Source organism: Mustela erminea, chromosome 11 (genome assembly GCF_009829155.1).
Source record: "Mustela erminea isolate mMusErm1 chromosome 11, mMusErm1.Pri, whole genome shotgun sequence".
In the NCBI taxonomy this organism is placed as follows: Eukaryota; Metazoa; Chordata; class Mammalia; order Carnivora; family Mustelidae; genus Mustela; species Mustela erminea.
In genome coordinates this window covers 72,723,793-72,736,757 of record NC_045624.1, presented here as the reverse complement: position 1 = coordinate 72,736,757, position 12,965 = coordinate 72,723,793, and the positions used below count along the sequence as shown (strand labels likewise).

The 12,965-nt window shown below is 40.6% G+C and overlaps 1 protein-coding gene across 1 annotated transcript in view; it reads left to right on the top strand.

The window, feature by feature from the left end:
* Nucleotides 1-12,965, top strand: part of CDK14 (cyclin dependent kinase 14) — a 572,715-nt gene continuing 559,750 nt past the window's right edge. The window contains exons 1-2 of the mRNA XM_032304318.1: nucleotides 1-744; nucleotides 7,329-7,360. Of these exons, the coding sequence (XP_032160209.1) occupies nucleotides 654-744; nucleotides 7,329-7,360 (123 nt within the window). The 5' untranslated portion in view covers nucleotides 1-653. The remainder of the gene's footprint in view (nucleotides 745-7,328; nucleotides 7,361-12,965) is intronic.

Here is a 12,965-nt window from a genome sequence, read left to right as displayed (position 1 = left end):
GCGCCGCGGGGGCGTGAGCCGGGCTGAGAGGCCCGAAGAGGACGCGGACTCCGAGCCCCGGGGCCGAGGTCCCGCGGGGGTTCCGCGCCCGGGGTCCTTTGCCCAGGGAAGGCGGGGCAGAGGCGGCGGGAGGGGCGGTGAGGGCGGGGTTGGGTGGCGGTTCCGCGCCGCGGCTCTTTCCTCTCAAATCCCCGAAACTCGGGGCTGAGAACTTCTCCCCGCCCGTGCCCCGCGCACCCTGCGACCCCCGGCTCCCGCACCTTGTGCTCAGCCCGCCCCCGCCCCGCCTCCGGCCGCACCGCCCCCACGGCCGGCCGCCCGCCGCGCTGCTCTCGGTTACAAAGGAGGGAAAATGAGCCGGGCGGCGGCGGCGCGGCGCGGGGCCACGGCGGCGGCGGCTGCGATGGCGGCCGCCCCCGGCACCACGTAGAACGCCCCCGCCCGCCCAGCAGCGGCCCAGGCCGGAGAGGAGCCTGCAGCTCGCCACTCGCCTCCCGAGCCCAGTGCGTCGCCTCCTGGCCGGAGGAGGAGGTAGTGAAGGAGGAGGAGGAGGAGGAGGAGGCGCCGCCTTCTCCTTGCCGCGCGCCCTCGCCGTTGTCTGCGCTTCGCTCTGGACCAGTTTGGGGAAGTTGCCGGAGCCCAGTGTCGCCCAGATGTGCGACCTCATTGAGTCGCAGCCCGCCGAGAAGATCGGCAAGATGAAGAAGTTGCGGAGAACTTTGTCGGAGAGTTTCAGCCGCATTGGTGAGTGGCGCGCTGCCCCGGGCACCCGGCCCGTCGCCCCCGGCGCCGGTGCCTCCTCCCCGCGCTTCTGGTACCACCAGTGCAGCGGCCACCCGGGCCGGCGTGGGGTGCACTGCGAGCGGTCGGTGGAGGGAGCAGTGCCCGGACCTGGGGGGAGGACGACAGTGGAAAGGAGAGACACCCCTCTCCTTTAGGATCTCGGGGTTCGTTTGTGGATGATCTTAGCCTACAGTTTGGGTTCCGTCTCTCGCCACTGGCGCTCAGGCTGTCGCGCCTGCGGTGGACAGGCGATGGGACTCCCCGGGCCCCGCTGCGCACCCGGCTGCGCGGTCGCCTGGGTTACTTGCTATTTTTTTTTTTTTGCGCGCAGGCTCTGCCCTGGGGTGTTTAGTCAATAATTTAGCTTTGAAAATTGGCGAGACGCTGAGCTGTGCCTTGTTATTGTTTAACACATCCAACCTAAAAGGAAGTGGGGCAGATACCTTGGGACCTTTTGTTCGGTACTTCGGGTCCTCGAAAGCGAGATGTGTCTGTTCCGTCCCAAGCTCTCTGAATCTTTCCATTGCAGCAAATAAATGCGCGCTGTGAACTTCTCTGAACATTTAGGAATAAGTGTCCCGAACTTCTTAGATATACCAGTGCCAAAGCTCCAGAGCTATTGTCTTTAAACCAGTCAGCCAACCAACCAACTGATCTACAAATAAAAAACGACCGAGAAATGTTTAGGACAGTTAAGAATAAATCCATGTCACAAACTGTAACAGGGTGACAACCTTATTATGTGGAATGTTTTTCTTAGCTTTTTTGGATTGGCCATAGAAAACCCCCTTTAAGACGGTGGTTGCTTCCTTTAACATTATAACTTTTATTTATATAGGTAACTGTTTGCAGCAAGAGAATCATACAAGCGCTAAAAATAACCCCTCAGACTCCCCAAGAAGCCTTCTAGCCTTTGTTTCACTTATTTAACATGTCATCCATGTTAATGAACGTGTTAATGGAAATTAAGCATAAGGTACTTAAATTCCTTAAAATAAACTCCTGGGGTGCATTTGAGTATTGTAGTCATCCTTCTATCCCTTCCTTTAAAAATCATTCTATAAGTACATTCTAAAATATGCAAACTTTGTTCAAGTAAGAGAAAATAATGGATCAAAATTTAGCCAGTTTCCTTTAACTTAAAATTTCCTGTTGGTATACGAAGTCTCTCCCAAAATGACTGTAAAGTTATGGTGTGAAAGCAATATTTAATCCTGGTTTTACTTATTACATGTATTGGGTATTTGCAGTTTCACTTTTACTTAGGGATGCATATGAAGAGTTTCTACATGCAAATGAAGTTTGAAGCCAGGAGGAATGTGAGAGAGCAAGGTGTTGAGTTGGTGTGCATTTTTGAGGAGGATGTTCAGCTCAGGACCCAAACCATTACAAAGGCAGGTTCTGGAGTCCATTAAGCCCTGTTCTAAAACACATTAACTGTATATTTACTAATGCTAATGACTCTGTTGGAGCCCTTCCAGTTTGTGTTAAATAATTCATTGCAGTTGAATCTCAGTAAAAAACCAAGGACATTAATACAAAAATTCTTTATGTTTAAGCGATTTCAAGATTTTGATAGACAATCAGTAAAATTTGGATTAACTACAATGCTGGCAAATGGGGGTATTACAGTTAATTGGATTTTCTAGCTTACTGAGATTTAGTGATGTGAAACTCCTTTTGATTCCAGCACTTGTTAAAATATCTTCTAAGATCTGGTAGATTTTACTTCCTCGCTCTCAGAAACAATACAGTGCAGTGAACATAACTGATTGTTTCTTGTATTGATGGAAGGTCATGATTCTGCATAGTAGCTAACTCTCATTCTGAAGAACTGTAAAAGGAGATAAAGAGGTCTTATGTGGTTATGCTTGTATAGCAAACCCAAGACATGCATTGGAAATGGGGTTACAGAAAAATTAATCTATTATCTTTGTATTTTCTTTATATTTTATTTGCAGAGTTACAAAACAATAAAATCAGTTTGATTATGTAAAGATTTTAAGGTGCTTGAGGCTATTGAATGGAATTTTTACTCTGGAATTATGTACTGCATAGATTAAGTGTGTGGGCTGTGTGTGTCAGACCATTGGGGATTTGCCATCTTGCCACTTGTAGCTATGTGACCTTGGACAGGTCCCTCAACTTCTGAGCTTCAGTTTTTCCATATACAACTCAGTTTTATTACTGGCACTTAGCGAAATAATGCATGTGATGTCCTGCATGGTATGTAGTGCAGACTCAATAGGTGTTTGTAATGTTATTATTGGTGATTATATCATATTGACGTAATTGATCTTCTAGGTTGGAAGCAAGAGAAATGAGGGGAAGAAGTGGCTACTGACTTCATAGTCTAAAAACAGGATGGGTTTTGGAGTTAGTTTGGTTTGGGTTTGAACCCTGTTTTCCCAGCTTGCTGTGTGTGTGCCTTGGGCAATTAGCAGAATATCCCTAAACCCCAGAGGCCACATGTATGAATTTTCTCAAGGTTGTTGTGAAGAATAAATCAGGTAGGACACATAAAATATCTAGTGCATGTGAAGAACAGTACTGGGGGCTGATATTCTTCCTTCCCATTTCTGTTTATTCCCCCTCTTCCTCTTGTCTTCATTGGTACTTCATGAGGAGATCAAAGAGTGAATGGTTTATTCTTGTTGAATAATCTGACATTTCAATATATTCATTCCTTTTAACCAATCTGTGATGGCTTTTGAAATAAACATACTGACTTAATTTTGCTTTTTTAGTATGATTCAAAAGTACAGCTTGTTATATGGCAAAATATACAGTATTGTTTAGCCATGAGAAATTAGTCATCTATAGAAAATGAGGATAATTTTTGAAAGTATGTGATATTCAATGCTTATTATTAACAATTTTGACTATATAAAAGTGGTAATGCTAATGTTTAATTTTTTCACACATGAATGATCATGTCAACTTTGTCACTACCCATCCCAAATACAGCTGATCTGAGATTACTATATAATATAAGGTCTAATAAAACACATTTGCTTTCAAGCCATAGCACTCTAATTTATGACATCTGCCAGAGAGTGACTTTAACACAGTTACAGTTCTTTAAAAGATGGGTGTAATTGAATTTCAAAGTCATCCTCTGATTTCAGTGGTGAGTGTTTACCATTTTCTGTCAAATAGTGTCAGTGTGTTCACTTATTTAGGAACTCCTGCAGTTGTCTCATGTTTTTCTTTCTTTCTTTCTTTTTTAAAATTTTGGTTAGCATAAAAAATGACAAATGGGGACTTAGTTGTTAAAAAGTTTATATTAAAATCCTTTTCCTCTTTTCCTTTCTTCTTTCTTTTAATTTTTTAATGATAGCCTAGGAGGAGGAAGGTTTTCTGTAATACCTGGTGTAAGATTAAGGTCAAACTGGCATTTCTTCATATTCATTTGAATGCATTTCTTCATACTTGGATTAATTTGTCGAGAAAGGAAGTTTATACTCTGTGATACTAGAGATGAACCCCGTCTATACCATTTCTCTAAAAAGTGTATTTTGTGAGAAAGCTGAATGAAATGAAGAGGCTATGGATACACTGAGTTTCGGGGTTTGTTACCTTGTGCTGTAAGTGTGTAATGTGGGGTTCAGCTGTCATTTGCTAAGTCCATTCTTAATGGTAAAGGTTCAGGTACAGAATTAAAATATAGTACCATATTCTTTCCCAAAGTAGTGTCAGAAGATTTTAATGAAATGGAATTTTTATCTATGATCTTTTCATAACAGAAAAGTGTATGTTGTTTTCATATGCCAAAACTTTAGCATTTGTGTCTCAAATTGTAAGTGGCTATGATTTTGCCATTGAGGTAGAACTCATTACTTTAACAAATAATTATTGAGTAGCTCGTATGTGCCAGATAGTGTGCTGACATTTAGACTGAGTGGCCACTGTTACAGTTCTTGAGGACTTTAAGAGAATACACACCAATGAATGGGCATTGGCAATATAGAGTGACAGATTTTACCAGGAAGATTAGCATGATTTGCTGTTGGAGAATATAGGAAGGATACCACTTTAGTCTTGGTGAGATCATGGAAAGCTGTCTAGAGGAAGCAATGTCTGAGCAGAGGACTAAATAGGATACCTGGTTATCTTAAATGATTTAATATATACCCCTTTGTTAACCTATAAAAATGTGATATGCCTGCTGTTTCAAGACATTGTCAAAGATAGTTGTGAGTTTACATTTACATGAATGATTAATGACAATCAGGGAATATAATCAATAATGAGATGTTTTGTGCTTGTTTAGGTCAGAGTTTATTCATCAATGACCTGATAAATATTTGGCAGAGACATCTTTAATTGGCCTTTGTTGTTACTGTTAACTGCTGTTCAGGCCAAGGATTCAGTATTTATAAGAAACTGAATAAGGTGTCGATCTACTTATAAAGGGTTTCAACGAAGCTGTAGATTTTTTGGTCTTAAAATATTCTTCCCTGTGGTATCTTGGGCTTGAGAATAGAGTGCCAGGGAGAGAATCTAGTTTCTTGCTCCTTATATTTTAGAAAACACACCTGCAATTCCTCTTCCGTTTCTTCCTTCTCTTTTTGCCCTCAGACCCCACCTCTTTATCCAGTATGGTGAAGGACTTAGGCCAGCAAGAAATAGTCCTGTCCAGATGTCGAAGACATTTTAGGTTTTTGCTTTCTCTCAGCTTGAGGATCTTCATTCTGTTTGCAGAATCCTTCCTCGAAGGATTGTATCGACTAGTAGTGGATAGTAGTTCCAATTGGATGCTTTGCATAAGAAAACCCGTGGCTAAATTTGGGAACTTTTATCATGTCCCAAGTAAATAAAGTATAGAAAGTTTGTGCTGTGAATTATAAGACTGGTGCTTTAGCTTTGCATCTTGCATGACAGCCACATATTTTTTCAATAATCTTTGTTAAATGAGCTGGGTATGAGGCTGTACGGTGATTGACTTTGTATTTGAAATCAATGAGGTAATCAGTTCTTATCCCCCCCCCCTTTTTTTAAGATGGAACAACTTGCCTATATTTCTGTAGGTCACTAATACGTTATCTAGGAATCCCCACTCAAGTATGTTGATTAGAGGACATGCCTTAGGTTTGAGGGAAGTGAGGGTTGTAGTTTAGTAACATGGTTGGCTGATATTTAAAGAAAGCCTTCTAGATTAGAAGTTTTACATTCTGACTTAAAATATAGCCATTAAGAATCATCTAGGCTCTTACAGCTTTCCATCAAAATAGCTTATTTTAGATTTAATGTAAGTTAAAGCAAATACATAGTAAAATGTGTGTAAGTAATTGAATGCAAGATAAGCCATTTGAAGCTAGGAGAAAGGGCTGTCTTTTAATTTTTCATTCAGAAGAAGTTGTCCTCCAATAAAGCAAGTAGAGAAATTTATTACAGATCAGTTTCTTAGGCAAAAAAGAGAAAAACTAAGCATTAAACTTTCAGTAACATTTTATCTCCCTCAGTCTACCCTCATCCACCTTAACTCTCTACAACCACATCTATAGTAGGAAACAAAATATCCTATTCAAGATTGCTCGGCTATATAGTATAAGCTCTGAAATGATGGCTTCCGTTTAAGCACATGACTTCTCTCAGAGCTTAATTGCTAACATGATTTGCTTCCATTGCTTTTGTTAGAACGTAGCTTTCCAAGTAAGAGCTACACAAGTGCTTCTATCCTGACTAGAACACTCTACTATAGACCAGTAAACACCTATGCACAATTCTATAAATTGGGAACATTTCTCCAACAAGTGGTTTCAGCTAAATTAGCTCCTTTGTGCATTCTCCTTAATATGAAACATTCCAAGTAATTGTAGGATTTAAGGAACTAGGGTGTTTGCCAACAATGCATGAAATACTTCTCTTTCTCTTTAGACTAATAAAATTCCACTTCTGAAGCCATGCATATTTAAATAAATTTTAAGTATTTGTTAACTCATAAAATATTCTGAATGTATTGTTTCCTTTGGTGATACTTTGTTGTAAAATAGATCATGCTGAAATGCTTGAATTATGTCTCTGCAGTGCTTATTTTACATGCTTAGTCTTTGCTCACTGTACTTAAACTTCTCACGGCATGAAAATCTCATTCAGGGCACTCTGCAGAGCGGGTGTCATCCTGACAATGGGTTTGGGAGGACCACACACCATGCCTGATGAGATATGCTCAAAACCCAGAAGTTGAAGGGGAAATTTCTTTACAATTACTTTTTGATGCTTTCCTACTTTTCATTAAAACATTTTCTTACTGAAGAAGAGCTAGGGGAAAGATACACATACTTCTTTTCCATACTTAGGAGGATCATCCATTTACATATTTATGAAAGTGTTTCACAAAGATGCGTGCTGTGCCATTCTCTGTCTCATTTGCAGCTTTCCTATTTGTATGATAACATTGTTATTTAGGTTGGGGTACAGTTTTACTTTGTGAAATGAAAACACCATACTGCTTTGTTTTCTTTCTGTTTTCTAGGGCTTAGATGCTTAGTCTCTTTGAGATGTTTCACAATAACTGTTTCCTTTCCCTTTTTATTTTATAGCTTTGAAGAAAGACGACACCACCTTTGATGAGGTAGGTTAAATTTCTTTATCTAATGTTAGATGTATTTAATTACCGCCAGGTACAGTTAATAGGTGCCAACTTCGCACTTAGGAAAAAAAAATGCCTTGAAAAAAAAAAGATGACATCTCTCTAGTTACATTATATTATTTTCAGTTTTATGTAATCATTCCAGTGAGTTTTGGTAGGAGTCAACAGAAATATGTCTTTTTAAATGAATAAAAGATACCCGCCGGCCTTTGTACTGCTGCCTTCTTGATGGTGGTGGAGCTGGCAAAGCCCAGATGTGGGTGCTTAGGGCAAGTCTGGAGTTGTTGGCGAGATGGGCACCACGGCTCCCTGCAGCCCTCCCTTGAATCAGGGTGTGATGTGATGCTGACGCCACATATTGTGTGTCAGACTCCCAGAGGAGAAGCTGACTTTTCCTGTTCTAGTTTTTCTAGTCTTTGTATATCAGATCTGTCTTTATCTTCTTGCTACGAAGTAGCAAAAAAAGTCTGTTCCAGTAAGACTGAGGGTTCCTATGTAATTAATAGCATGTTGAATGTGATTTTTAAATTGTATTCTTTCCTGAGTTGCGTGTAGTATCAGTGGGAATCACCAGAGACACAGTGTGTTTACAAAATATTCTCATGAGTGCTGTAGAGTGAAGTGTTTCATTGTCACCATCCAAAGCCACAGTTATTGATCTGTGTTGTAAACTGGGCCATGTGTGCATGCATATTGGGAGTTTATTGTGGACACAGTGGTATGTGTACACCCAACGTGCTTATCCTGCAGCCTAATGGAGCCTAGAGTAGTTTGGCTCTGGTTGTTTGATTTAACATTTGCTGGTTCCATGAAATATGCTTCCTGTGCTCCCTCTGCTGTTTTGCTTCAGAGAAGAGAGGACATTTGTGCTCATGAAAGTCCCCTTGACCTTGTGGTTGGTTGGCGGTGGTAGGGCAGCACCACTCAGAGAGAACCTGCTCCAGATTGGGATTTCTGGATGGGGCCGGTGACCTTTGGCTCTCATGGTTGGCTGCTTTGTCTGATGCACCTGATCTTTTCTTCCTGGTGCCCAGCTCTGTGGAGCTTCAGGTCCCTGGACTCCAGAGCAACTTTCCCTAGCAGGAGTCCTTAAACATCCTGTAAAACTTAGTTATTCTAGATCTGAAGCAATAGAGGACTATTTTCCTCCCTATCTGTAGTGGGTAATAATGATGTTCTCCTCTAAACCTGTATTTCTGGAATTTCTGCAGTGTTACTGAGATGTTTTTAGGAGAATTTTTTCTTCTCAGAGAAATCAGTGTGAGAATGTTGGACACCTTTTCTCTCTTTTTAAAAGAAAAGTCTCCCCTCTAATTATAGAGGTAATTTAACCTTACATAAGGAAGAAAAATAAGGAAGAGGAGAAAGAAAAATCTCCCAATCCTATTACCTAGCTACAGCCACTGTTGAATGTTCTTCATGCTTCTTTCTCCTTGTTCAGAAACAAAAAAACACAAGCCATATATTACATCCTGCTTTTTTTCTTGTAAGCAATAACATGGTATTTTCCCATGTTTTCACAGAGGACTTCTAATCATTATTAGGGTTTTGAAAAACCTCCTGTTTAGTTTAAAAGCCATTGTTAATGCCTGCATGTCATTTTGTCATGTGGCTGTGCGATTAGCTTTCAAAAAACTCTGAGGCTGGAACCCAGATGAAAGTTACGGATATATCAATCCCGTAACAAGCTACCCTCCTTTCCCCGGACACCTCTGCACAAAGGTCTGGATTTTGTAATTTGGGGCAAAATTATTCTTAGCTTTTACAAAGTATTTCCTTTCTCTGCATCACAAGAGATTGGTTAAAAACCTCAAATTAGTAAATTATAGAATGGTATACCTGGAAGAGATGTTGGAAATCACATGGTCAACTTCATCGTTTCACTGATGAAGAAACTGAGGTCCACAGGGGCCAGAGAATTTCCAGTTAATTTATGGTAAGGGCCAGGGGTCAGACATCTAGGACGGTAGTAGTAAAGGCATGCCTGGGTGTAAACTGGAACTCCGGAAGGCAACTACCCTCTCAGGGGCAATTGACTGACTTTTTCCAAACCTTTTATCCAGTAGAGATATTTATCTCCCTTCTAAGATTGTTGTGAAGATTAAATAAGCTAAGTATGTAGAGGTTACAGTCAGTGATGGACACATCATGTCTCATAGTTGGTGTTTTCATGTCCTTGTGTTCCTCCTTGTCGTGGCCGCCATCATCATCATCATCATCATCTCCTTACCGTTGTTCTCACCATAACATCACCTGTACTTGGAAGGGCTATAAGGAGGAAGGAAAGATTTAGTTCAAAACTAATTAGAGCTATAAGGAGAGTTACTTTCCGATACTCCTTTGAAATTCTGTATGAGGCTTCATATGATGATTTACATATTAAAACTGTGAAAATATCTGAAACCCATCACTTTTTAGACTCTTCGAGAGGATGCCTACTGTTCAGCTTTGTAACCTTCAGGTGTCTTGCACATTTAACATTCAATAAATATCTGTTGAATGTGAGTAAATATCTGTTGCTAATAAGGAGAGTGTAGAACCGAATGTTAGACCAGGTGGATTCTCCTTTGCCAGTTTCTAGCCATTCAGTTTTCTCATTTGTAAAACCAGTCAGGTAGATGATCATCTTGAATTTTCTTCCTGAATCTTTAGATGTAGGCAAAAATCCTTCATAGCCATCAACACGAACTTAACAGTTTTACTAAGATCAGAAAAGAGCACCAGGTCTTTGATGAAGTAAACAGAAGGTCACCAAGTTGTTCTATGACTGTCTTCAGACTACACTGTTAGACATTTTCTTGAACCCATGTCTTGGTCTTCTTTTCCTCTTGTAGCCTGTTGGACTTCAGGAAAGACTTGACTCTTGAACCGTGGGGGCTGCGTCAGCTTCTTAGATAGGCATCAAGGTGTGGCAACTCTTCTTACTCAGGATTTATGAGACAGAGGGCTCCTTTCCTCAAGGCTAAAGTTTAGTTGCTGCTTCCTGATTGCTACAGAGGTTTTTTCTAGGGTATGTGTAAATGTTTGACCTTGAAGAGGGGAGAAAAAGAGATGTATATCTATTTGAAATACTTACTCATTTATTCTTAAATAGGCTGAAATACCATGACTGCAAATTTTTATAAGCAGCCTAGAATTAATTATATTCAGAAATAGTATTCTAATGGCTATTGTAGAGAGAGATGAGGTACTTTGGAAGTTAAGTATGAAGGCATGTTTACAATAGGCATTTTTGTTGGAGTAGGAACTTTTGTTGAAGCCCATCATATTTTGGGAGAGGACAGTCATTTTGCCCTTCATTCATTATATATCTGGGCCCTGATTAAAATAGGAAGCGTTTTATGTTCTGTAGGCTTTATATATTTGATGGATAGACTAACCATTTATAAGGATATCCTTATATCTTTCTATAAAGTTGCAGAACTTTCTGAATTTTCCTCACTTTTTTGTCCCTAGTAGATGTCCTGGGCCATGTCCCCTGAGTGGTCCTGTTTTCCCTGTGCCAGTGAACAGTACTGTACTATGACTTGAAGGAAGGTTTTGAATCTTATTTTTTTATTTAGTGATTTGTTTTAAAATGAGACCTAAAATAAAATATAAAAGGTAAGAAAACACAGTTAATCTCTTCCAGCATAAAAGGACTCTGCATAAAACTTTTCGGACTTTGGAAGTAAAAAATTCGGAGTAAGTATAAATATATGTGTATAGAAAGAGTTAGAAATGTCTAAAGCCACAACAGTTTATGAATTGTTCTTGTGTAAATTAAAAAGGTTAAGTTGTGTAGTTTTTGTTCTGCTTCATGCTTTTGTTATTTTAGCTTCAGTGAATTGCCAGAACAAAGTGTTGACTCTGCTTGGTGATTGAGTGAGACACACAAAAATTCTAGTGACTGAAATAAACCTTTGAAATGCAAAGAGTTTTGTTTGTTTGTCATGGATAATCCAGATAATTAAGCACTTACTTGTTTGGAAAAAAATGAACGGTCATTTACAAGTTTTCTAATTCTTCTGTGCCCTGGTCATTTGTTCCCTGTTTGCAAAGTAGAAGGGGCTGCTAACACAGGTTTTGGCATCTTCCAGCTGTTTTATTTTTTGTATCCTAAGGGAATGTGTAGAGAGCATCTGAATTGTCTTAACATTTTTACATCTGATCTGTAACTTCCTCAAGTACATTTTTACAGTTAACTTGCTTCCTCTCTGCTTAATACAGTAATTTTGTGTGATAGATGGGGGTAGTATGCATTGATCTCTGCTTCTAGTCCAAGCCCCTCTTTGTAATCTTGTTTAAAGATATGTTTGTAATACCAGAGATGATATAAATACAGCAGGGATTTTGCTGAGAACAGATTCTAGGAATTAGGTACAAATATGATTTGGGGATACCCCTGGGCATTATTTTCCATGCACTGCGGTTGGTGGGAGCTGTTGCAGGTTTTCACCACCAAACTACTGTTATCACCTCAGGTTTCAGAGTCTGTGAATAACGTATTACATTGTATACAGCCGTCTAGCTTCGGACTTCTCTGACTTCCTCATTGAAAATATTAAATCCCAGTAACAGTCTTTCCCCGTTAGCTTCCTCACTCCCTTTATCTCTTCTTTGCTGGCTCCCTGTTTCCAGATGACCCCTTCCTTCTCCACCTTCCTATCCCGTTCTTCATCCCACATCCCCCTCCTGTTTCCTTCTCTGTTCGCACATGGTACATCACTCCCTTCCCAGTAGCCTCAGTGGCCGTATCGCTTTGTACTTTGCTGGTAATCTACCCTGCCAGCCCTCGATTTTGACCTGGCATCTTTTCCTTTCTTACCCAGTGGCTGCCAAGAGCTGCTTGAGGAAATCACTCCATAAATAAATTTATCGTCTCCGGCTTTAGCTGGAACCCAAGGCAACTGTGCACAGTCTTGCACTGTGTGGCTGGCTTGTTTTCCAGCTGAAACCTTTCCACTTCCCTCAAACCTTCTAGCTACCCTTCTCCACCCCTCCTTGCTTTAGGAGATGACTTTTTCTCTGTATTAGTTTGCTAGACTTGCCTTAGAAAAATACCATAAACTGAGTGGCTTGAACAGCAGAAGTGAATTGTCTCATAGTTCTGAAGACCAGAAGTCTGAAATCAAAGCACGGGCTGGGTTGGTTACTTCCGAAGGCTGTGAAAAAGGATACATCCCAGGCCTCTTTCCTTCATTTGTAGGTGGCCGCCTCCTCCCTGTGTGTCTTCACATCACCTTCCCTTAATGAGTTTCTGTGGATCCAACTTTCCCTCTCTTATAAAGACTCCAGTTCATTAAGGAGGGCACGTGATGTAATGAGCACTGAGTATTATTGTAAGACTGATGAATTGCTGACCTCTATCTCCGAAACCAATAATACATTATATGTTCATTAATTGAATTTAAGTTAAAAAAAAAAAAAAAGAAAATGATACCAGTCATATTGAATTAGAGGTCCACCCACCTCCAGCATGACCTCGTCTTAATTTAACTAATGACATCTGCACGGACCCTATTTCCAAAGAAGATCACATTTGGAAGTATGGGGTGGCAGGTAAAGACCTCAACATTAGAATTGCTGGTGGGCATAGTCCAACCCG